We start from the raw sequence: 26,809 nt of genomic DNA on the forward strand, positions 1-26,809 counted from the left end.
CTCTGAGCATTAAATTTCTACCATGTCTGCATATTGCAACATATTATATTGAAGACCACTTGACAACTTTAGGCTGGGTAATGATTTTATTTTCCTATACAGCATTTATCTTAGTTAACCTTAGGGGCTTATTATACAGCTATATTCTTATTATGATGTCACAGGAGGAGATTGCTCCAGAAGGCAGTAAAGTCAGAGTTATAATTAATATCTAAGACTTTAAAATCCTGTGCAGCATTTATTCCATCGAAATTTTGGTCATCTCTCCAAAGCTCAAAAAGCCTCAGACATGGGTGGCTCAGAAAGCTAAAGAGCAATAAGCTCCTCAAGTCACATGACTCTTCCATCTTCAAGGGCCTCACATTACCCCATCTTCTAAATCTGCTCTGAATATGAGAATCTCTCTAAATATTAGAAGTTACAAATGTGGAAGTTGTACTTTATGTAGCCTAAACAAACTGCAAGTTAGCATAAAATTTCTGTGACATTTTGTGAATCAGACGAATAAATGTATATGGACATCACACAGCTGGACAAGTTGATGCATCTTCCCAAGTTCTCAGTCTCTGTCACCAACACTGGAGACCACAATTACAGCCACTGTGCTAAACTGGCAGAAGACAAGACAGATCAAAATAACATGGATATTTTGAACTCTGCCTTCATCCCTCATCGACAGCATCAATCAGCAGGTTACATTTCATCTGACCAAAATAGAGGCGATGCTGCCTTGATTCTCACTTGCCCTACTGGCACTGGCTAGTGATCACTTCAATCTATAAAGCACAAAAAAAAAAAAAAAAAAAAAAGAAAAAAAAAAAAAGAAGAAAGCTATATAATAACACCTCTGCTTACTAAGATTATGTTATAATTACACCTGATTTATCCCCATGCAAGTCTTTGTCTTTGGATAGCAAAGTGGCCCATCTTTACAGTGTAATTGCCTACTTCACCTCTACACAATACTTACACCAAAGACGTTTATACACTCCTCAGAAGGGCTATTAGCAAAGCTGTTGTCAAAGTAACTGCAGGGTTTGCTACCAGAGCTACATTTGCAGCTCATGCTATGAACCTGAACCAGGTACTGCAATTCCAATTAGGGAATTCAAACTGGGAAAACAAGAAACTCCAGTAAATGCCATAAATGTGGGAAGACAAAACGCTTGAAAAGGTAAACAAGAGGTGGTCACAGTTCAAATACCACAAAATGGAGACCAGTCAATGTTCCTGTCTTTCACCACAGATAACTCAGGGTGATTAAAACAAAACACAGTGAGCTATTAGGTTTCATTACGTCTTACGAAAACATGGCAGATATTTTTTTCCTCTGTTAGGGCATTCAGAAGAATAATAAAAAAAAAAAAAAACCCAAACGAGCTCCACAGCAAAAGCAAATAACTTTCTGCGATCTAGGACCACCAACTTGCAAGAAGTTACTCTCAGTCCTTTTGCTAAGCTGCACATGAAATCTTATGTCAGAGTTCCTTATTTTATTTGCTATGTAAGTGAATCTTGTCTGTAGCTAAGAAGTAAATGCTGTGGGTGTTAACTGGAATCCCTTGTGAAAATTAACTAAAATTGTTGTGCTGCAATCATGCTTCAGAAAAGGTTTTGTGTATCAAATCCTAATAAAGATTTACTTGTCTTGTGCATGCTTTGTTTAATCATTTCAGGTAGATAAACAAAGAACACATCAATCATATCTCAAAAAAGAGAGGTAGCAGCAATACTTGTCTAAGAAAAGGACTTTCGTTACAGTTAAATCTAAAGCCATTAATTAGGAACCTTGGTAAAAGTTGTCCCCAGATACATACAACTCTAACAGAGGGATGCCAAGATAAGCACTGGGAAAGCATATTCCCGGGGTGGGGAGATGGTCATGCAACACCACTTTTAGCAAAGTATTGGTGCATGCCAGAAGCCACACAAATAGGCTGGCTACAGTTCAGAAATGAGCTGTTTCTACCTTATTCTGCCACCTCAAACATAAGTGCAGGTTCTAAAATACTCCACTGGATAATGTAAACCTTTGCTCCTCATCTCAAAACAAAATTGTTTTGTGTATCCTTCCATTACCAAACCATGCCTCTGCTGCTTCCATATGACCACTCGCTGAAGAACTAGTCTTAGCTGTCCATTTGCTCTCATCTAGACTATCCTTCCCTGATGATGGAAAAAGACCCATTATTTGATATATACGAGCACTCACAAATCCCTCTGAAATAAGCATGCATCAAATGTACATAGAATTTTTAAGAAGTTGGATGAGCAATGTCTGTGCCTCCTCTTGTCTGTACCCACACTTAACATTTACACTTACCAAAAAAAGCCTTTTTCTTTCCCACCTCTTCTACTTTGGTTTTAGAACTCATTGATCCCTTTGGTTTGATTTACACTGTACTGAACAAAATCAGCAGCAGTACCAGGACATACCTCTTCAAGGTTCTTCACTATACTTTTCACCAAAATCCAGTCATTTCTTTCTCTTCATAGACACTTTGTATGTCACTACTACATGACCAATCACCGTTAAAACCTCTCTCTTTGGAAGCCTGAACTATCCACTAGCAGAGTTTTATCAAGTGTACATGATTCAGCCAGTAAAGACTCTGGCCTTATAGGACAGGGCACCATGGCATCCAAGGACACAACTATACCCTGAAGGTCACAGCACACAAGGCTGTCTGAGCTAGCAGTAATGGACTGCAGTACCTGCCCATGGAGAGCTGTGCAGATATACCACCTCTGGGGCTGGGAGCAGCATCACTGATCCGCTTGCAAGACTGAGCCCACAGTAGAGGGTTGGGAGGAGAGTTTCTAGACATTTAATGTTTAAGGTGCCAATGACAAAGAAATGGTCTTTGCAGTGTAAGAGAACAGTAATATCTGTAATCGCAGCAGTTCACAGGGAAATCCAAGCTATAGGATTTGACTTAATTTCCCTTTGAAGACTGTACTGCACCCAGGTGTTACAGTTCTGCCAGAGAGCTCTGTAATGCCAAAGGAAAGGACCTGTCAGCTGTAGTCTTCTGTCTGGAACGCTGAACAGTATTTCACTATTCTGGGCTCAGGCCATGCAGCACACCTTACAGATAACAGCTGGGACCTTAGGTTCCCCTTCAAATCATTAAAAGAAGCTCACACAGAGCATGGGAGGAGCTGCTATGTACAGTATAACATAGCTCTGTGGCTAAAGAAATATTCTGCGGTTCCCTTGGTTGCCACCCCTACCTATGCCACCTACAGCTGTCCACCCAAGGAGTGTGACAGCATTCCTGCCTGTGGCTGTGCACACCCTTCCAGCCTATTTTACTTACCTAGACCCCAAGGCATGGTATAAAACCACCCGAGCCGGTTCATGCACAGCTATCTCAGGTCCATTTCCTTGTGCAGTATCATTATAGTTTTTCAGGCAAATACACCATTCTTAAAATACCACTAACCATTTTCTTTGAATCTGTATTTTTTTATAACACCATTTTACCAGTATGAGACATTGCTCTGAAGAGGTATCCTTTTAGTTAATGAAAAGAAGGCACTTTTACAACTCCTTAGCATCTGGCTATCAGAAATACTTGTGTGAATTAAGATGACAAGAGCAGCTTTAGTGAGAGCTATCCAGTGCCTAAATTAAGCAAATATGGTCAGTGAGGCTCAGCTGGGCCCACAGGGCAAAGAGGTTATGTCCACATGCAAAAATGCAGTCAAATTTTTTTCTATGTTTTAACTTCATATTTCTGACTTCAGTTTCCACTCACTCCAAATATTTTCTTTGTTTCTTTTTTTTTTTTTTTTCCCTACTGTTGCAAAGATATTACTGATGTTGGAGATTCTGAAAACCTAACTGGACACGTCTTGGGCAACTTGCTCTAGCTGATGCAGCTTTGAGTAAAGGGGTGGGACTAGGTGATCTTCAGAGGCTGCTTCCAACTTCAGCCTCCCTGGGATGGTGGTAGGAGTCCACATCTGCTTTGGAGAGAATGCATTCATTTCTTTTGATGCACAGGTATCTTCTGTTAAAATAAACAGCTATAGAACAAATTACAATATTAAGTAGATGGTCTGAGAGCAATACAGGAATTATGATATGTATGATTTAGCCTTTGAATCTTTTTGTTTGCTTGGACTGTCCAGTCATGTTACCAAACCTGAAGTGATCAATAATATTTGTTCAATTTAAGAGAAAAAGTAAAACCTTGCCAAGAAACTGAATGCACATTTCTGAAGCTGTAGGGTCAAGGTTTTAGAAATAAATATCTGAAAAGCTTGACTCCTAAACCCATGTTTAGGTGATCAAGGTTTTCTATCAGAAAAGGAAGTTTTCTACCAGAAGTCTTCTGATTTTCATAGATCTGCAGAGACTGAACACTACAGCATTCAACTGAATAAATGGGTTCGTCAGTACTGAGAGAATGGGAGTGTGCATTTCGCTAATGTTTATGTAACTGTGTATCGGTGACTAAGTAAAATTATAAACCACTTCCACTTCAAAACTATATATGTCACTTAAATATAAATCAAACTGAAGTCATTCTGTGTCACAAATCTTCCAACTTTAGCAACAGCTTGCTAACGAAATTTAGTTTTGCAATTACCTGCTTGCAGATGGTAAACGAGAAAGCATTAATGCAAAGGAATATGGTGATCTTATGCACAATAACCTGTTAGGCAAAGAACAAGCTGTGAACATTTTTATTTCTACTCTCTATACAATTCAAATTGATTGCAGAGCCTGACCAGCCTTCTTTCCTTCTCTCTTTCTTTTCTTTCCCTCTTTCTTTTCCTCTTCCTTCTTTCCTTCTTTCTTTCTTCTTTCTCTCTTTCTTTTTCTTTCTTTCATATATAGTGATCTCTGCTTAAAAGCACGTCTAAAAAAAATTTGGCAGTGTGGACACAGTCCATGTTCAACAACTCCTCTGAATATTACAACATCAGAGATACTGAAGACCTCTCCAGTTCTGCCTATTGGCACAGGAACATTCACAGGACTGTTGAGGGCTTTCAGAGGATCTAATTTTTTCATATTTGCCTAAGCCTCACAAAATTCTGAGGTCAGAAATTATTTATAGTAGAATAAAAATAAATCCACCGAATACAGTGAAAACTTTCTACTACTGGTTGGAACTTTTCCACCTTCCCTTCAACAGGAAGAACAGCTCCTGAGATATTGTTTATGATGGTCAGAAACTATAACAGGTTTCTAAAAGTATGCAATCCCTGCCCTGAAAATCCACATGCTGACTAACCACTGAATGTTTATAAATTGCACCTTAGAGATGCTTCATTTAAAGACCAAAAATAGTTTGACAAATAGACAAAGACTGCAGCAGTGAACAGATTTTGAGAGATCGTCTTGTCCTTCTCCTTGCCCCAACATGGAGGGAACTGTAATTCCGTTAATCATAACAGAAGCTTGTCTGATCTCTTTTTAGGTTTACTCAGCAAATACTGTCCCATGCTCTTTAGAGATGGATTGAAATGAACAGAGTAAAGACAAATACGATAACAATACACACAATTTTGCTGCGTGGCACAGTTAAAAATGACAATACACCAAACCTACAGTGATTAAAAGTAGTTATTTGCATTCAGACTACTTACAAGAACCATGAGCCATAAAACAAAAGAACTGCAATAAAAGATCTAAAACTTTCTGCAATTCTCCACTAACAAGATTACTTTTCCTCATAAATCTGAAGACTGAGAGAAACTCTTGAGTAACAAGACCTTTTGCACATTCATAAATATTAACATATTTAAGCCAGAAAATTCACTGTAGCAACTCTCCTTTTAGAGTTGATATTTCAGGATAACCCTTTGATGGAAGAAATGGAATGATAGATAGCATTATCTCCCATCACCACACTGGAAGATCTTTTTTTGAACAGAATTTCACTGGAAAACGCAGTATCTTTGCAGGAGCAGTACTGAACAGTCACACCAGCAGCCTGTGGGGAGATGAAAGCTTGAACAATTTGGCAAGACAGGGAGCTGGCCCTAAACACTACACAGTTGTCAGTAACATTCAAAAAACAGCTTCTATACAGAACACAGAAAAGCTGTCCAAATCTGCTCACTGCCAAATCACTTGAACACAACTGAAAAAAGCAATGAACTAGTTCAAGAAAAAACAAAACCACTTCAAATGCTAAATTGCAGAAGAAATACAGAGAAGGTGTTAAGCCATAATGCTATCAATTTCCACAAAATGAGAGAAAAAAATCATTGGAGACTTAGAAGCTAAACCAGAAAAACATAAAATTCATTAAATAGCCATGCATATAACTGATTCAGGGAACAGTATTTGACAGCCCACAAAAAAAAACCCAACCAAAAAACAAACATCAAAAACTACTAAAATGAGCTGGCTAAAACTGGAAATGATCTACTGCCTCAGACAAAAAATCTAGAACTGTTTTGTGATATGCACTGATTTCCCTTTCAGGAAAAAAAAATCATTTGGTTATTTCAATTATTCTCAATTATGTTACAAGAATCTGTAGCTTTCTAATAACTATTCAACACGGCTGTCACAGTCCTTTGCATTTTACTTTTTTTTTCATGTGTAAACTAGCACTGTGTTTATGGAAGCCAAGACAGCAATGCTCCTATTCATGACTTATGGCACTATGTGATGTAATTATTTTCATTTAATGTAATGGCATGAAGAAGAATGGGATCCATTACGAGTCTAACTGCTAGAGTTGCACCTTAACCAAGGAGTGCCTCATTGTTTCCATGTGATATCTCTCAAAATAATAGAAATGACACAACCAAATCAAGCTTACAATCTATTATAAATATTATTTTATGATTAGTGTTTAGCCCCTAATGACCAAAACAGGACAGTTAAAGGCATTAGCTACTTTTCAAAAGGGGACTAAATTTTAAGTGAGATTGTCTTGAACAGACCTGTTCCCATTTCTGCATCTGTGCCAGGAAAAGCACAATAGCAAATGAATTTACTGACAGAAATGCCAAATAAACACACTGAGGAGCTTGGAACCTGACTCCAGGGCCAGACGTGAGTAAGCAGTGTAATTCCTCAAACCTTCTTCAACAGAACTGTGATTTTGCACATGTTGGAGAGGCATTTATTTCCTAGCCACAACAGCTATCTGTCATCACCCCTCCTGCCCTGGGAAGGTTCACCTGCTCCAAGAAGTGAGTGCAGTATAGCTCCATCCCCTAGCACTCCTGGTTCTCCGGCTCTGGAGGCATGTCCTACCTACTCCCGTAGCTGAAGGTTATCTCAACAAAGGTTCTGCAGTTAATAGGATAATGCAGGCAGAGTTTACCCCTCAATTTCAACAATACCTTTAAGCAAATTAGCCAAAACCCACAAAGAATGCCCTTCCTTTTCTAAGAAATTCCCTTAGAAAATGGGAATGTATTTATTTTATACTTACTGATGTTTTTATGGGTCTTTTTACTCAGGAAACTACTGAACAGATAACTGATCACACAGGTAACTATATGATACTGAAAGTGGTATCAAACTTTAAAAATAAGATAGAAAAGCAGAGAAAACACTTTCCCCCATCACAGCCAGTTATATAAATCACAGGAGTTTCTACTGTAATAGGTACCTATGACAGAGACAGAAATGCAGCTTTGACACTGACAGGAACCTTTAAAGCTTGCCAGAATCAGGAAACCACTTTAGTTCAATAGGAGACGGATAGTTAGGGGAAGTTAAGATATCAGGAAACTTGGTTCTGATAACCAAAGTAACCCGCTGCAATTAAAAATTTCTGAGTGCAGACTGCAACTTATTTGAAATAAAATCCATCTCCAGCACACAGATTTGCCGATTCAGACTGTATGTGGTGTAAGTGAAGTGATCATTTGTCCTGGGTTCAGCAGTAGCAGTCATTTTTCTCTTTCTTAGTAGCTGGTGCAGTGCTGTGTTTTCATTTTTTGGCCTGGGAAGAGAGCTGATAACGCCGATGTTTTCAGTTGCTGCTCAAATGTTTGGTCTGGCCAAGGACTTTCTGAGCCTCATGCTCTGCCAGGGAGGAGGGGAAGCTGGGAGGAAGCAGAGACAGGACACCTGACCCAAACTGACCAAAGAGGTATTCCATACCACAGCACATCATGCCCAGGATGTAACAGGGAGTTACCCGGAAGGGCTAGGGACTGCAGGGTTGGACGAGGTATCGGTCGGTGCTCGGCTGGGGGGAGTGGGGCGAGTTATCTGTTGGCTGGTGCTGAGGTGTTGGATTCTCTTCCCTCGTTATTTCCTTTATCATTATTATTATTGGTGGTAGCAGCAGTGGTTTGTGTTATACCTTAGTTACTAAACTGTTCTTATCTCAACCCGTGGGAGTTGCATTCTTTTCGATTCTCCTCTCCATCCCTCCAGGAGCAGGGGGAGGGCAAGAAGGGGGGGAGTGAGTGAACGAGGTTTGTGGTTGGGTTTAAACCACGGTATCATTCTTCTGGATTAAATGCATCACCCCCATTACTGCTCTAGTAAGAAGAGGAAAGTCAGCCAGAGTAGCAGTGTAGCAGAGGATAGTCCACCCAGAGAGCTTGGCATTTTTCAAGGAAATACTCTGTGTGAACTCCAGACCAAGGGGTGTATAAAACACTGCAGCACCATAAAAATTAATGCGATTTGTCAATATGTTCTGTCATGTATCAAGCCTACAACTCAGTACATAAAAGATCCACGTGAGAGAGAGAAATCACACACTACTGTTTTTCATGTTACTTCAGTAACTTCGATAATCTAATCCAAAGGAAGTCAAATGAACTGTTGAACATACACCTTCTTTTAGAGTTCTACTAAATAATTCCTCAACTTACTTTCTTCCTGACCTAAAGTTGATTGTGCAGTAATCCACAGTTGATTAAACTCAGTTTGATATATTCTGATGCAACAGGTATATTTTTCTAGGGCACTTTCCATTCTAATGAAAGCTGATTAGACCCTTTTTTCCATTTTACTGTAAGTCATTTCTCTCCGTGGTCCTAGTTTAAGGCCATAAAATGAAGGTTATTTTAACAGACCATTTTATTAACTCACCTCCCCTGAGGTTTTCCATTTTAGGTATTTTAAAAGACCCCTGATTTCCTATTTTTTTTCCCTAGTAAAAGAGTGCTAAAAAGAACAAACACTGAACTCACCTTACCTATGCTGAATCAGAATTACATATCACTGAAAGCGACTGAGGTTTAGTTTTGCATTCATCTTACTGGTAGTCTCTGTAGGCCAGTCCCTCAGATGGGAGCTCCAAGGAGCTGAAACTCCTTGGTAGTATCATAAGATAAGAACTGACAGAATCACAGAGTTACATCCATTTGGGAAGACAACTCTTTCCTTTAATGATGAACTACTTCTAATTTGAGGAGGTGAGATATGTGAGCTTCTATACTGACCTAATATCACTGAAGGCCTGTATTTCTTTCATTTTGTGGCAACACTCTCTGGATTACATAGATGACTTTATGGATTTTTTTTTTTAATGTCACAAGGAAGAACCTACATAACACTGTGTAACACAACCTAGTAATGAAAAATGAAGCCCTAGGAGGCAGTCAGCACCTTTCAAGATCAGCCCTTAAACTAAAAAAAAATCCCCAAAAGCTTTAAACATTTGGTAGAAGTGTTAACATGAGGAAAGCATAAAAAAGCCCTTCCTATTGGGGGGGGTGGGGGGGTGGGGGGGCAGTGGGGGGGTGGTGGTGGTGGTGTGGTGGAAATACTAAAACAAACTCCAAACGTTTTAAGCAAGGCAATACCTTCTTTTCCCCCTTCCATTTTTAAGAATTTCAACTAAGAGTTTCTATATATAATATTGTTCTTTAGGTTTGATATAATGTCTAGTTTCATCTCAGCATTATTGTGAGAAAGGCAGCACATCCCAAAACAAAAAGAGCTGTTTGTGATGGAAACTTGAACACCACAACTACTGTGCCATTCTCATCTCAGGGACTATGAATGTACATCTGCAAAACCAACAGAAAATCCAATTCTGGAGTGTGCAGTAAAATGGCAGTTCTGACTGCCTTAAACTGGATTTACTGCTCTGTCTTCTGCTTAAGTCCTCATGCTGGCACAATGCCTGAAGCTTAGTGGAGTATTCCAGGCTGGTTTAGGATCATCTAAGACAGAAACACAGAGTACTTCGCATGATCAATTCATTTTCAAGGATACAAACATGAACTACCGTAATTTCCCGTCATCAAACTCTTTCCAGAGCTCCTACTGGGGGACAGACCCACTTATTCAGATTTCATATGTGAAGTCAAGAGCTGATCAGCAAAAGTTTAGTCAAGAGTTGCATAAAATACTACTAGATTTCAGGGTTAACTGACTATCAGACAACCTGTAAAGTGCTGCTATATCGCTGTATAACAACTGATCTTTCCAGGCTTGTAGAATAAAACTAAAGTACAAGTTCTCTTATTTCATCTGACATGTTTCTCTTCCTACGATCTTTGTGACAGATCATGGTGTCTATAGACTACATCTCTGTCCACGTGTGATGATTCTCTTTACAGCAAGCCATTGAGGCTTTCTGTAACTTCATTACCTTATGCTGTTCCTATCTTCTGGAAGACATAACTGCTGAAGCAAAGAGACAGACTAGATGAAAATTTCTAGTAAGGCGCTGCGCACTTCAGACAGCTCTAGCAATTTGCAGATCTAGAAAACACAACAAAACCACAACAAAACCAACCAAACAAAAAAACCCAAACCCCAACAAAACAACAAAACCCTGACAATGTTTTTCTTGCCCCTTGTAGTCTTTGAGCTCCCCAATAGAAGGGGATTCTGGACAAGGCTTTGTTTCTGTGTCATAAATCTCCCTTTGTTTTACATAGCCTACCTTTTTTTCTTCACCATACCATAACTAAAGCATTCCCCTCTGATAGGAAAGCATATCGAATTGCTACTGCATACTGACATCTTCCTTGCCTCTCAATCTCTCCAGTTTGCTAGAGATGCAGGTAAATAACAGCTATGAATTCCTAAGCTCTCTCCTCAATTTCTGGTGAAAAAGCTTTCTTCAAATCTCTTTTCTAACACTGGAGTAATGCTCTAAGTTGAACAGCCATAAGATTCATTCTAGTTGAATGGGAACCTTTGGCGTCTTGCCGTTCTCCAGCTTCCCACATCTTGGAGACAGTGTTCCCAGAGACAACAATTTGATGATCTCAGCAAGAATCCATCTTGGACACAAGGCATTCCTGAGGTTGTCATGTATAGATTCTTGCCCTTCTATACAAAGCTGTGCAGCACAAATAGCAATAATAAAAATTAATGCTGTTTCTGGAGTATGTTTTGTCTTATATCAAGGCTAGTTTCAGTACATGGAAATCCTGTGTGTGAGACACAAACCACACGCACAGTCATGCATCTTTCGTCACAGTATTCCTTAAGCTTTAACTATTTATATGCATGGGAAATGGGTAAAGAAAAGAAATACTCCTTTGGAAGCTGGGAGATATCTGGAGAGACCACAAAACCAGACCCAGTACTACCAGGTTTCACTTACACGTTCAAAACTGATAGTCAATGGTACAAAGAGGGTTTCAAGGGCACAAAATATCACTAAAAAATAACTCTAGACATTTTATTTAAGAATCAGGCTACACAGAAATATTTTAAACTTGTTGCTCAGATAATAATAATACTGCTACAAAGAGACATAGTCATTTATGTGACACATGGATGTAAGTACATTCGCAGGTACTGACATTGCACTTGTACATGGTAATAAAAAATAGAAAACATTGTATATTTGTTGGCACAGGGAGTTGTCAACTTCTTTATTTGCTGGCAAATGTGTTGTGAACTTGTTTTCCGTTTTAGAAGACCTTGTTTTCCATTTTAGAAGACCTTGTTCTCTTTCTGCTCTGTGCACATAACCAAGGATTGATATTACAGGCATTAGGTCAGGAGGAATAATCATTCCATAGCATATAAAAATGACAGACCATGTATCTAGCCATGGAAACACCTTTATGCTTCCTAAAATGTCACCATAATTCCATTAGGTATATGGTATATTTTTCAGCTTCATAAAACATTAACGCTGTTTGCATCTCGCTTTATTATCTTTTTTGTATTTTTTACTTTTATTTTTCCAATTATTTCTACTGTAAGCAAATCTGCTGGTATTTGTACTGCTTGAAAAGATTGCTTCAAATCGAAGATGGCAGCTTTTGAAACATTAAACAATGATTAGACAGGCACTGGGCCAAAGGAGTGTGTCAGTTAGGAGCAGAGGAACAATGCAACAGCCGACAGTAAGCTATCTTGGGAGAACTAAGAGCACTTGGCAATTTCATCAAGATTTTCTCTGCTGCCAAACAAAACCAATGATTTATGCTGCTATATTATTTAGCATTCATTGTGATTCTAAATCATTTACCGGGGAGTTTACACTGCAGCGCAAACAAACCCTGTTAAACTCACTGAAAGGCAAAGTGTCCTTTGAGTTGGCATCAAAAACATCTGTGAGAAAAACTCTGGAGCACCTACTATTCCTCTCAGATTACACTTGGAAATAAATTAATATTAAAAAACTAAAAATCATTTGTTTTTTCACAAATTTCATTGCAAATTGCCATAGAGATGTGGCAGGTAGCTAATGGGGAACAAAGCTCCATGCAGGTCCCCCAGGAAGAAGTCTTTTGTCTATCAAACTGCCAGGAGAGCTAGATTTGCACTGTCTTGAAGGAAGCAGGTTGCAGAACTTACTCAAAAAAATAACAGGCTTCTAGGCGCTTGTGAAAATCATAAACAAGAAGGGTGAGATTTTAGCATATAACCTGTATCTCTTCCATATGGAGTCACACCTATATTCTGTCTACTCAGACTCTGAAAACAGACTTCCAGTAAGTGGTGTTAACAATGGCTCTGGTTAAGGAGGCCCAACAAAAACAAAATATCTTTACCAAATAAACTGGGTGAGGAAAAACAAACATAATTGTTCACTCTCTCAAAGCCTAACCCCCAAGTCTTCATTTTTTCTATGTTAATTTCATCATCGTAAATGGCAATTTTAGAGTTTATGTCTAGCCTCATCACAGTTTCCATAAAGTTTTAAACAGAGCTTCCCCAAAGCTTCTCAAACTGCTACCTAAAGCATAGTATTTAAAATACTTTTCCAGTGCAAAAGGAAAGAACACCATCTGACTAATGGCCCCACAAACAAGTAACAGTGAATGAGTGAAGTCAAGTAATTTAAAATCTGGTCATCCAATCCAGTTGGAGAATACTTCCCAAAGTTAAATGCCAAACATATCTACAGAAAAGTATGCCAAAAGTCAACATGAATTGATTACTTTATTCACAAGGATTCAAATATCTTTTGATCAAAAGTTCTGTCCTTGAACTTTAGACTTACAGTAGGTTCCACAATGTCTTTAAAGCATGTAGCAATGCCTACAGATGTACCTTTCTGTATGCTTATCAGGTGAACATGGAACAGTCTTCATATATATATATAGTTATTCACATATTTTTGCTGATTTTTATCATTTGGTGACACACTCAAACACCCTTAAATGCTTCCTCAGGCAAATATTTTACCATGTCTCGAACTCTTGAACACATCAATAATTTTCAGGTTCTCTCACGAAGAAGTGTTCAAAATTATCAGCTCTCGCAGGAAGTTTTACCATCAGCTTAAGTTAAGAAAGCAGCATTAATTTTATGGAAGTTATCTTTTCATTAATGTTTCTTTTTAAGTAAGCTTCAGTTAGGAATAAAATGTGAATTTTAATAAAGTTCATTTAAAAGGCAATTCCTATTTCTTACCTTATATAGGACACAATCTTTTAACTCCTTTGCCTAACACTACAGAGTATTTGCCCCACATCCTGTCAAACTCTTGTAATTATGAGTACCATTCTCTTATAACGAAAGAGAAACAAATTCTTTAAAAAGTTATTCAGGCTCTTAGCAGCTGATGTGACTAAAATACCTCAAATACAATTTCCACTGGATGCAAGGAGATCTCTGGATACTTTGCAGGAAAAGATGTCAAAAGGAAATTATCTGATCAAACCAGCATTACTTTGCTGACATCAACAGCAAAATGACACCAGCAGTTCTCTCACAGGTTCTACATGACTGTCACTAAACTGGATCTATCCACATGGCTGATACTTAATTTTAGTGAGATGTGTGTGAGAATGTTATCAACAGAAACAATTCAAGCATTCTTGAAGGCAAAATAATCCCACAAATGTGTGTGTGTGGGGGGGGGGGGGGTGAGTAGGGGAATAGGAGGGGGAAAAAAAAGGGGACTTTTCTTAATTAAGCAATTTCTCAGAGATCTCTAGTAATTAATTTTAATGCTAAAATCACAGTGACAGCACTAAGAAGGGAGCATTTATATACACTGGTGTTGTCACAGTCAGGATGCCACCAGCCTATAGCACGTCTAGTGCACACGCGGTGAATTCCTCGTTGCTACTAGAAAGGCTTAGAACTAGCCTGTTCTTCCTGAATTTGACTGCAGACATACGGTTTCTGAATCATACCTGACATAGGTGATGCTATTTCCTATAAACTGGCCCAAATTATCCTTCCATGAGATTCCAAAGTGCAAATGTGCAGCTATTTATCACTTTCAAACTGCAGCTGCGTGGTCTGTAACAGGCTTTGATGTTATCAGAAACCTGAGAGCACATATGACTGTGTCCACACTAAGAATTGTGTCATTAGAGGTTGGCACAACAGGCGCGGAGTTGCAGAATAAGAAAATACTCACTGTTCACTGCACTACTTGGCATATATAGGGTACACAGCACATGTGAAATAGCTAAACAGTATGAACTAGTACACTATGCCAGGATTCAAGCTAAAACAAAACTACAATGAAAAAATGCTGTACTGAATCTGACATAGGAAAGGGTATTTATTAGACTGCAACTCTGCAACTGCATTGGGACTGAACTAGTTAAATTACCTTGAGGATGGAATAAAAGATGACTATATATCAACTTTCAAGAACTGCTGGCTACAGAATATTCAGTGCATAATATTATATGAACATCTGAGTCAAAAACCCTGATGCCAGGAGACTGCAATAAAAGCTCTGCTGCCCAGTGCTGACCTTTGATGCGTACAGAGCTTATGCTATCAGCTTGCACACACATTGAAATTTTGCTTTTCCAACCATACAAATAGACTGAACTATACTATACTGCAGATGATTAAAGTCCTTTAGAAAGGCTACTTTGTCACTGCAAAAACCTGCTGAGCACACACAAGGGCAAATGGTCCAACAGAGGTGCAAGCTCTCTGGGACGCACTTTTGGAGACACACTTGGCTGCAGTGGTCCTGCAGCCCCATTTCACTCTCACAGTGCTGGAGCTTTCATAACCTTCTAGAAAATGAAGGCTAGGGACCTTCCACATCAGTTACAAAGAACAGAAAATGTGACAGTTTCCGTTAGGAACCAAACAGCATGCTGGTTATCAAACAGCTTTCATACAAATATTATTACAATGCGACAAAAATCATTCTTGCCTCCAGCTAGCATGCTATCGCCACCACCATGTGTTACTGGACACAAGTCAACATTTGAGTCTGGTAGAGCTTGGACTTCAGACAGGGGAGAGTTAGAAACACTGATCTAAAAGAATGCAACATAATTATTTTCAAAAGAAAGCAAAAGAAATGGAAGAACATGTCTGAAAAGAAAGTGTCAGAGAGTAAAAGGAGGAAAATAGGAAAACAATAAAAATATGCCACAAAGGAAGGAGCAGTATACTGCTGGGGGGAGGAGAGAGGGAGGGATCAGTCAGGCAGTAGTTTAATTACTATGGATAAAGGCAAGGGGGAGCTGAATGATGAAATGGAAAAAATAGAGGAGTGCAGTTTGTGAGAAGAGCAGCAGATACTGGGGTGGAGGAGATGGGGAGAAGATAAGAAGTGTGGGTATACTGGAATTTGAGAACATGGAAAATGAGACCCCAACTGGAAGGAGACGAACTCATATAAAGAAGGATGAGGTGTGTGAAATGGATGTGACGAAGTGAACATCCTAAAAGAACAGACTGCCAAGATGGAATGAAGAAAAGTAAAGTGGACTGAGGGAATAAAGTCCAAGGAGTTAGACCGCTCCTGGACGGCAAAAGAAGAAAAAGGTGTGAAGAGCAAAAGAGGGGTAAGAATAGTTGGGACAGATGGCCTTCATTGGCAGTGTCCCTCTCTTCTGCTCTTTTGCTCACTTCCTTCTGATATCCTACTCCACAGACTCTTCCCTTTAAAGCAGGAATCAAACACAACATCACAAGGACCGGCAAGTAAAAGAAGAGACCAGTCTGCAGCCACTCCAGGACATCATCTTCAGGACTTACTGTCCTTGTAAAAACCTCACAGTCCACTTACATTACTGGTTTTAATTTTTTCCACAAGAGTTTTGAGCTGCATATCCAGGCATTGCTGGGACACGAATCAAAGTGTTCATGGTTTGCTTCTGGTTATTTTATTCTTACATATTTTCAGATACCTCCACAGTACCTGGCAAAAAACATGAAGACCCCACATATGCTCATTTATTCACATTTCAGTGCTAAATGTTATTATGCAAGTAAAATGCATAGTCTGTAATAACAGCTAACGTTGTTCTCAAATCTATAATGAAGACAGATTTCCCAGTCTATACATAAATATATGCTTTTTAGCATCTGATTCCTAACTAGTACTACACAGCCCTCTTTTATGTCAGACCCTGCCAACACTACTGAAAACTCATTTGTGTAAAGGCTGGGCAATAACATGGATTTCAGCATCAATACCTTTAATTTACAAGGGGAATGAATGTAGGCAGATAAAGTGCAGCCTTCACAATGCATAAAAATGCTCCAAAGTGAATTCAGGTTTTAATAAAGTTTGGCTTTTTCCTTGTTTAAAAATGTTTTTGTCTTGGAAATTTGCTGGCATTCACATAAGCGAAGAACAAAAGGCCACACAGGAGGACAGCAAGGCCTAAAGTTTTCCCTAAGACATTGTTAGCAACAGTTTGTTTAAATCTTCATTCACAGTTGTCTGTTCTACAAGTATGCCATCTTCAAATTACCCTGTGATATGAAATCCAGCATGCATTTGAACAGTACCTTTGAGTAAAGCTTTTGTAAAGAACAAAAGTCAGATGATCTTCTATTCCCAATTATCTCTTAAAAACACCCAAAAAAGAAATAAACCTTTCTAATGAAAAGCTCTGGATGCTTTTTGAAAAGTTTCTTTTCATTCAGTGCTTTGAGGACAACACTGCAAATCTCTCGAAGGTGACATAGCTGCACCTGACCCACTTTCTACCACTCTGTGCTAGTTCTCTTCAACAGTGCAAGTCACAAAATTAGCATCCCGTGATACCCAGCATTATCACTGCAATTCAATAGCTGTATTCACGGAAATCTCAGGCCAAAACAAGGATCATTAAACTGAATATGTTAGAATATTTCATGCTTAAGTAATGACTCAAAGAAAAAGGAAGTAACCTTATGAAACCTGAGCCTCCACTGCAACATCTATTATTAACTGCAATATGAAAAAATGTCATAGAGGATTATAATTACTGCTGTAACAGTTCACAAGGCATACTCTGAACACATTAATGCACACTGCATCCCCATGAAGCTGAACACATCACGGCTCACAAGGAGCTTTTTTAGAGATCATCTTAGAATATTGTCAGAGGTTCTCAATAAATCAGTGGGGTTCAGTGCCAGCAAAAGGAGTGAAAAGCCAGGATGGGACTCCAGTGGCACCACAGAGGACAGGACGCAACAAGAAAGAGAATGAATAAAACGCTATTCCAGTACTTTCCAGCTCAGGCCATGTTTTTTCTAAATAACTTTGTGAGGTCTAATTAGGTACCAGGAGTCACGGGCATGGTCACTTAAAAGTGTTTTTTTAAAGCCTCTTCTCTGCAAATCCCTCTCCTCAGATGCATTGAGCAATAAATTATTTTATTGCCAAGTTATAAACTAATGAGTATATTACCTCTGAAAAGCAAACAGCACTCCTAAGGAGAATGAGAAAGATTCTCATCTGAGAGACAGCACCTAAAACTACAGTAAACCAGCTGAACTCTCTGCAGTTGCTCTATTTCACAACGATGTGACTGAGACCTGAATGAGACCCAAATGAACAGCACTGACATTTGGGTTACTTATTTAGTAAATCTTCTGTCCCCACTATACAGTAGAAAGACAGACACTGAAATGCATTTTTTAACCTTCAATTAAATTAAATTTTAATGCTAGTGTAACCTAACAGCATATATGAAACATTTAAGTGTTATGCTTATCAGAATTCCACCAGAAAAGATGATATGGTGAAATACCCACGGTTTTATTAAAAAAATGGATCCAAATTCTGGGACCTGCTAGATCTATTTTCTGCTTTTAAATGGCACACACTGGCATTTTCACAGTTTCCTAACTTGAAACATTTATTTTAAAACAGGGGAACTTCACAAAGAGAGTAATTGAGGTCTCCTGAAACATGATTGGGAACTTGAAAAACTGTACTGAGGTTCAGAGAGAGTCATAGATAATTTGCTTGACATACCCTGAAGTGCATGAAATAAAACGCTATAGCTGATACTGCTCAAGACAAATGTACAGACTTTGGCTGTACACTTGAATATATGGTTACAGAAATCAGCCTTCTGGAATTTTAAAAAGCAACTGGCTCTTCCACTGCTCTTTTCTGACACATATCTACCGAAATTAGACATGAATCCAGGTGTTCCTTACTAGATTCAGAATTTGGCCCATAGCAAGAATTTCTACCAGTCTATCAGTATATTGCCTCCCCTCAGAAGCAGGAAATTCTGGTGCCCTCCTCTAGTGCCAATCACCGCATCTGCTTTAATTTTAAACCACTATGCTATGGGAATCCAACCAAATAGCGTAAGAAACTCTCAATAAAAAATGTGTTTATTTGCACTCTGCCTGATCTCTGTTCTCACTTTTTCTTTCTGGTCACTTCCCATAGCACGATGTTTCTTGCCTGTGAAATTCATGGCTGTTGCATCAGAGAAAAAATCCTACTTTGAGTTATAAAAGTTGCCATCCCTGGCGAAAGCCTGAGAGTGAACATACCTCCTGTAATTAGGATTCTGACAGGGCCCTGCAAGAAGCAGTGTGGTGCCAGACTCCAGCATAAAGCAAGTTTTTTCCCCCTCAGGTACCATTACAGGGAAACCCAGAGTAACCCACTTATATTACAAGCAGCAACACTTGCAAGCTAAAGAGATACTAACAAAACCATAGAATGACAATAAATACAAAGGAATAGTTTCAACCATTCAGAAGGGAGGAAAAAAAAAAGAAAATAGAATACTGTGAAAGCAAAAGTAAATTGTAAAATAAATATTTCAGGATTTAAACTAATAACAGAAAAGCCCGTAAATCATCTTTACAATCACTCCCTTTACTACCAAACATCCATCCTCTCCAAATAGAGGCCTGTTACCAGCTCTTCAGCATACATTATGGGATAAAGAGGGCTGTAGGAATCTAATTTACTACTGCAGGGAGGAGACGCCAGAGAAAGGGTTAGAGTAGCAGAAAATCCTGGAGACAGCTGATTTTTTCTAGGAGACTAAGTGTCACTCTGCACAGAGTGATTTCATACAGAATGACATGTAACACCAAGCCAAGACAGCCAAACCAAAGGTTACCTTCCTCTCAATTTCTGTCCTCCTGTCTGAGGCCAGGAAACTAAGGATTTAAGGCACTAGAGGGTAAGAAAGGCAAGCCTGAATAAAAGGCACAGCCAGGCATAAAAATATGATACTATAAAGTACCAATACTGGTCCTAACAAAAAATGTGTCTGAACAGGTCTTCCTGAAAGATTGAGTGGTTCCCGTGATTTCTTATCTATTTCAGGTAAATAATAACAAAAAAGAATACTTTTGACAAGCCCACAGAGCACAGTGCAAAGCATATTTGTTAGTGAGCTCATCACAGTGATGACAGGCTCTCAGAATCACTGGTGTTTCTGACACGGCTCTGCAATGTGCCCACTGATATAACTGCCTGTAAACTACAGTAAATCAGACTCAACCTCTAGAAACCACTTTTTTCAGTCAGATTATTCTTCTTCTATGGCTGCCTTGTGGTCAGTTCCTGTGCATCCAGAGGCCTTGTCCCCTGTACAACCAACAGTCATTCATATTCACTGAGCTCCTGTTTGAAAGATGCAGGAATTAATTTCTACAAACACATTCCAGAGCTCAAGTCCACCAGAAAAAAATTGTTTCTTGTTTTTATTTTCTCTATCAAATGCCATGTATTGCATGAGGGAGTGGGTAAGAATCAAAGATCACCAAGATTTCATCAGTAAAACAACATGTCAAACAACTGAACTGCATGCAGTAGCAAATAAAAATTCTACTTCAGTTCACAACATGTTTCTGTGACACATGTATGCATGTGCAGAGATGTTAATTTTGGGGGTTTGTACTTTGCTTATAATTTACTGTTTCATGGGATTTTTCATTTACTGTTTTTTTATTTACTGTTATCATCTCATGGCTACATCACAAGTTGTGCCATAAACTAAGAACAGCAACTCATAAACCCTGCACCCCAATTCACCCACACTGTTCCCTAAGTAGGTGTTTCAAGAAAAGCTTGGTCAGCCTTAGGTAACTCTAACCATAGTATTTTTCACTGGAATTATATTTGACATAAGCCTACATCACGTTGTTGTGTTTTGTGTGTTTTTTAAAGGGTTGGGATTTGCTTTTCCCTTCACTGACAGCAGAAGAGGAGACGATGAAGTACAAAGCCTAGGGTGGGGAATTTATTTACTTGTTTTCCAAAAACTTTTTTTTTCTGTACAAATCTGAGACACATTTATGATGAGCAGCGAGTCACAGAATCTAGCTACAGTGATCATGTAACAGCTGTAATGATGGCAAGGATATGAGAAGCCCTCTGCTCAGCATCTTCCTTCAACAAGATAAATTCAGATTCTCCTTGTATTTTAGAAGTTCAGAATTAACTCCCCAGCAGGGCAAAAGTTTTCTTTAAGTTCAGCATCCTGTGCTTATTAAAATGTCATTGCTACTATTGCCAGAAAATAAGACATGCCCAGGAAGGCCTCACTGACAAACACCTAAGCAAGTACTGAACAATCAGATATGGGCAGTCCAGTCCTTCAGATCATGAACAGCAAAACCTGAACACATAGAGTAGAAAAGCAGCAAGGTAAATGCTGCCAATGAGGAAAACAGGAAATCTAAATGAGATGTCTAAGAAACAAAGATGTTTTATACAAAGTGAGTACGCACATACAAGCATACAACTGAAACAGGAAAAGCACAGGAATCATTTAATCCCTCAAGAACTCTCAAGCGCTAAAACATCTGAAGTCTGTAGTCTATTCTCACACTCAAACATCTGCTTACCAGACACCTTAAACATACAGGAACAGCATCCTATCTTTGGACATACTCTTTTTAACATGCCCATTCATGCATATTTGAAGACAGCCCAGCAAAACTGTAGGATGAAGAAGGGAGAAAATACAGTGACAACATTTGAAATGCCTGTGGGGTGAGCAGGAGCCGGAATTCAAGGATTGTCATTTATGATCCAACCTCTAAGTTGGAAAAAACAAAAAAACGAACAAAATCAACCAAACCAAAACCTCTTACCATTATTACTGTTATCATCAACTAAAATAATTTCTTTGAGCAGATGAGCAGGAGTCCGGTCAATGGCTGAATGGATGGAGCGCAGAATCACCGAGAGAGCTTCATTAACAAAGATGAATACAATACTGACCTCAGGAAGCCTCTCAGGAAATGTAAGGTTTCTGCACCTGAAAGTTAATAAATAAATAAATAAATAAACAAACAAATAAAAATGTAAACTGTTGGAAGTCACAATGTTAACACAAACTGTTTCAGAGAAAACTATCCCTAGTCTTAAGAATGACAGAAGAGCTTTTGTGGACACCCATCAAAAGGCCCCTGTACTTGCCCAGAGCACATACAGGCAATAACCAGATGAATTAATACGTAAAAAAAGGAATCTCCCATATCTGCCTATGCAACTAAGGCCTAGAGTGAGCCCACATTTCCATCCAAGACCCAAAACACTGCAAAGCAGATGCAAACTCTTGTTTAAACGCAGCTTCCAACAGCAGTCGCTCATAGCGTCTTTCTGGACAGTGTGGACAGGAACAGAGTTAGCCCCTTACTTTGAAAAGCATCTTCTTAATAGGCACATAGTTCCACAGCATCAAAGCAAGAGAAACAATTAAAACACTGTTTGGATTTACTGATTCCCACTTGTAGTTTGATCTCTTGGCAGCATAACAAATCAAAACTTACTTTCCAAAACCAGTTTCTATTTCTATTGGTGCATTACTCTCATATTTTCACTGATAAGATAGCTTTCAGCTTCAAGCATCAGACTGAAAAGTCTTCTTTGAAGCTTTCAGAAGAGTTGAAAACATGACACCTTTTATATTTTTTTGGAGTACCACTGAACAGCAGATCAAATGTAACAGCTTGTGGAAGTGTCATTGTGGTGTTTATAATCAGTTACCCCACCTCCACCCTCCCTTTTGCTTTCTGTAAAGTGAATGCTAATTCATTAAGCATGACTTGTACTAAAACTTTACCACTCTTTGAAAATCAGATTCTCATAAAGTCTTACATTTGGACATCTTTTATGTCTGGCCTTTCAAAGCAGTCACAGCCATAATTCTTACTGGTTTCAGGGAGTTTTGCTGGCATTGGGATTTTCTAAGAAGGACTTTTCAACTGATTCACAAAGGAAATCTAAATAAAAATCAAAATACTGCATCTTTCAGCAGAGTGAAATGCAACCTGTAAACTACATTGCTGTTTAGAAACACACAACACAGAAAAGAAGCTTTCTCCATGAAGTGCTGTGGGCCCTCTGAACGCATCAGAGCCACAGGTACTTTCCTAGAGGTAAGAATCTGAGTCGGTTTTATGCAAACTAAAACACTACAGTAACAGGCAGAGGGAGCTGACTTTTCTTCCAGAAGACAACTAGTGTAAGACAGCACTTTCTCTTTTAATCAGTAGTTCAGGAGTTAAAACCTTCAACTGGGACAGAAGCAGCATGAGTTCAATCTTCTCTGAACTCCCCAGAGACTCTTCCAGAACTCCTTGCCCGCTCAGTGTGATAATTTTCTATCCCATTTTTCAGAGTCATTCTACTTTCTGTGGAGCAATTAAACGTATGCTAAGTTGGAGTGATAACAAGGAAGTTACTCTAGACTCATGTTTGGGGCAAATTTCTTAGAGGAGCAACCTGTATGGCAGTACCCATTCCAATGGATGTTCATGCATTTTAAACTCTGGATTCACTCTCTATGGCTATGCCATATCTTCTAGATTATAACACCACAGAAACCCTTGTGATCATTTTTTCTTTCTATTTGCAAGCTTTTTGTTTTCAGCTTTGGCTGAAGGAATAAAGGCCCCTTCATACAGCCTGCGAATCAGGAGTCAGAGCACTTATTGGGAAGCAGTACAGAATCACACAGTGGTTGAGGTTGGAATGGACCTCTGGGGTGTCATCCTGTCCAGCCCCCTGCTCAAGCAGGGTCACCTAGAGCCAGTTGCTGGGACCCTATCCAGACTCCACAACCTCCCTGGGCAACCTGTGTCAGTGTTCCATCACCCTCACAGAGAGAAAAAAAAAAAAGCTTCCTGATATCCGACAGAGCTTCCTGTGTTTCGGTTTGTGCCCATTGCCTCTGGTCCTGTCACTGCGCACCACTGAAAAGAGCCTGGCTCCATCCTCTTTGCAGCCTCTCTTCAGATATTTACATACATTGATGACATCCCCATGAGCTTCCTCTTCTCTAGGCTAAAGTGCCCCAACTCTATATATGCACACAAGGTTTCAAATCTTCTTTAAAGACAAGACAGTTCTTCACACCTGCCTCCTGTACCCTAGAGCAGGTATTTTAACCTCTGAAATTTAACCTCTGAAAATTATTTAAGGAAAGGTCAACTGTGGTGAACAATCTCCAAAAGTGCTGCTTAAAAGCACTGCCTAGATAACTGAGTAAGTGAAGAAGGCACAAACTGGCTTGGGCTCAGCACTGTCAAATCTGAGGGGAATCTTTGGCAAATGTGAATTTCAGGTGTCACCAGAGTTAAGTGGCATCTGAAAACAGGATTTCAAAGTATATATTTCAGGCTCAAACTGCCTGGAAGCACCCTGTATTCATGATCACACTACAGTTTTTAAATGCCAACCCTCACACTTTACTAAAAGATGCTAAGACCATGACAGATCCAGCTCCTTAAAGGACAGACCCCTTCATAGCACATCGTGTGTATGCATGTACACGCCATTCATACACTGACAAAAAAAAATCCTATATACAATCTGGATACTATTACTATGTAGATGTCAACTCTTACATGCAAGTTAGATCTACAAATCTGCACAGGCATAATGAACAATTACTAACAAAATTCTAATCTCCTGCACACCTCTGTGCAGATAACACATTTCTGTTTGATGCAATAACTGAAATTTCATCCAAGCTTTGGAAATCAGGCTTCAAACAGACTATGAACTAGTTAACAGGCTTAAACACACTGAAATAATTTGCAGTATTACCCTGTAAAGAGCCTACAAAGTGTGTTATTTTAGTGACTCACTTGCGGCCAAAATGCACAGATATAAAATGGTCCAGCAAACAAAGCTACAACCAATCTTTTAGCTGTCTAGTTTAGACATAGTAATATTTGTAATCCTCAGCCATACCAATGTACAAAGAAGATAAAAATGAAACACTAGTAAAAATGGTAAGATGTGTCACCTATCAGATAAAGAGCAACACAATGATTTTGGAAAATATTTTAAATGACAGTGAGAATACATTGAAAATAGTTCAAATAAGTTACTCTCGTAAAAACTGGCGGGTTTTCCCCCTCCGACAAGTAAGCTAACATTGAGATACGCATAAATGAAACTTTTTCTAAGAAGTTACTGACCAACTATATTTCAAAAATGTCTCAGATGACAAAATCAGACTCAAAACACTGCTGCCATACCATGAGTAAATCGAAACATGCAAATAAAATTTGTGCTTCTGACATGTCTTCCACCCATTTAAAGGAAATTATTTGTATTGTTTTTCCTAGCTGCATTCATTTACATCTTTTCAAATGAGATCACACTGAACAGGATCTCCCATTGTCTGGCACACTCTGCAGATACGAGCAAAGCATTTAATGCTGTGAATATCTTTTGACTCCCTTTTTGCACCACCATATATTAAAAGATAACTAAACACAAGGGAACAGAATTAGGATCCTGTTGTGCCTAATTTCTTCAGTCTTTACAAATGGATTCATTTTCAGTTAGGGTACATTCCTGAATGGAGTTCATGTTTTCTTTTCTCCCATTCAGAGTCATTTATTATCTTTACTTCCAGCTTGGGTTCACTTTCTTTTTAATGTGTGTAGAGTTCTTAAAAAATACAATTTCCTGTCTATATTATTTTTCATATCAAATGATGACAGTAAAAATTACCTAATTATTTTTTTATTTAAACAAATCATAATTGAATTCACACACCTCAAATCATGCACAGAATGCAAAGCACTTGCACGGTTTGACAAGTATTATCTGTCTTTATGTCAAGTTTCATAAGGAATAAAATTCCTCAATTCTAGGAATGCATAAGAAATAGGTACAGAGAAGGGGTGCGTATATATGTGTACAGAACATGCTGAAGGGGGTCAAAGGGAGAAAACTGTATGGATCAAAATCTTAAGATCCATTCGGCCCTAAGAACTGAACAGTTGTGTGGCAACCAGCAACATACACATTTCAAGGACAGCTCTGCCTCGGACTCATCAAGGGGCCTCTGACAAGATCCCTTACCTGCTCCTCTGCAAAGTAAGGATCTCACTAAAAACACACAAACCCACAAAGCATACAGCATATTCCAGTATTATGACCAAGTGATTCTTAAATATAAATTCTAAATAGAATTACATTAGAATTACATTACTTAGAATTGCGTTACTTAGAATTACATTAACAAGTATGAACCCAATGCAACTAAAAAATTACCTCTAGCTACCTACTCCAATAAATTACATCAGTCTATTAACACGAAAGTCACAGTTGTCATGGTTACCAGAAATTTAGAGAAACTCCCGGTGCTCTATTTCAAGCACAACTCTGGTAAATGGAGGACAGCATACATTATGAATCTTCTTTGAAAAATTTGTCCACAAGAAAATTACATTCCTCTGGACTACACGCATTGTGATAAGACAATTCAGCCAGTCACATGAAAATTAGTTTAGCGTAACTATGCAGGAAGAACAACAGAGTGAGAATGATTCCCCATGCTAATAACTTATCTCTGAGACCTTCTACCAATACGAGTATAAATTACAAAATAATTGTTTTCTGCAGTTGTTGAGAGCCTTTCACCAAGAGTTCCATGGGTATCACAGCCAACAACGGCAACAGAACATGGCTTTTGTTTTAATCACTAAATTATGTCACCTAATCCATGGGTTGTTGGTTTTTTTAAAACAAGTGGTGCAATAAAGCCCACTACTGAAACATTTGCAGTTAAAGGATCGCTTTAAGAACACATGCAGAAGGGAGCTTTAGTTCCAACAGAATTTCTCAGAAGCACAAGCAGAAACAGAATTGTACCTTTTTCAAGACTTTTTCATCAGCCAGAATGGCAAATGGAAGTTCAAAACATGGGAGGGGAAAAAAAAAATAAAAAATCAGTCACATTCTGGCATGTTTATCATTTCATTTGGTGGTCATTTTTCATTTGT

At 38.7% G+C, this 26,809-nt stretch overlaps 1 protein-coding gene across 12 annotated transcripts in view; it reads right to left on the reverse strand.

Annotated features, from left to right (window-relative positions):
* Positions 1-26,809, reverse strand: part of GALNT18 (polypeptide N-acetylgalactosaminyltransferase 18) — a 261,201-nt gene that overhangs the window by 116,506 nt on the left and 117,886 nt on the right. For all 12 annotated transcript variants that reach the window (XR_010613540.1, XR_010613539.1, XR_010613541.1 and 9 more), the window contains one exon: positions 21,653-21,819. Coding sequence is in view for 9 of the 12 variants with exons in the window: in XM_065683059.1 (XP_065539131.1) it covers positions 21,653-21,819 (167 nt within the window). In the remaining 3 variants the exon portion in view is untranslated. The remainder of the gene's footprint in view (positions 1-21,652; positions 21,820-26,809) is intronic.

The sequence above is a fragment of the Lathamus discolor genome, chromosome 6 (assembly GCF_037157495.1).
Source record: "Lathamus discolor isolate bLatDis1 chromosome 6, bLatDis1.hap1, whole genome shotgun sequence".
In the NCBI taxonomy this organism is placed as follows: Eukaryota; Metazoa; Chordata; class Aves; order Psittaciformes; family Psittacidae; genus Lathamus; species Lathamus discolor.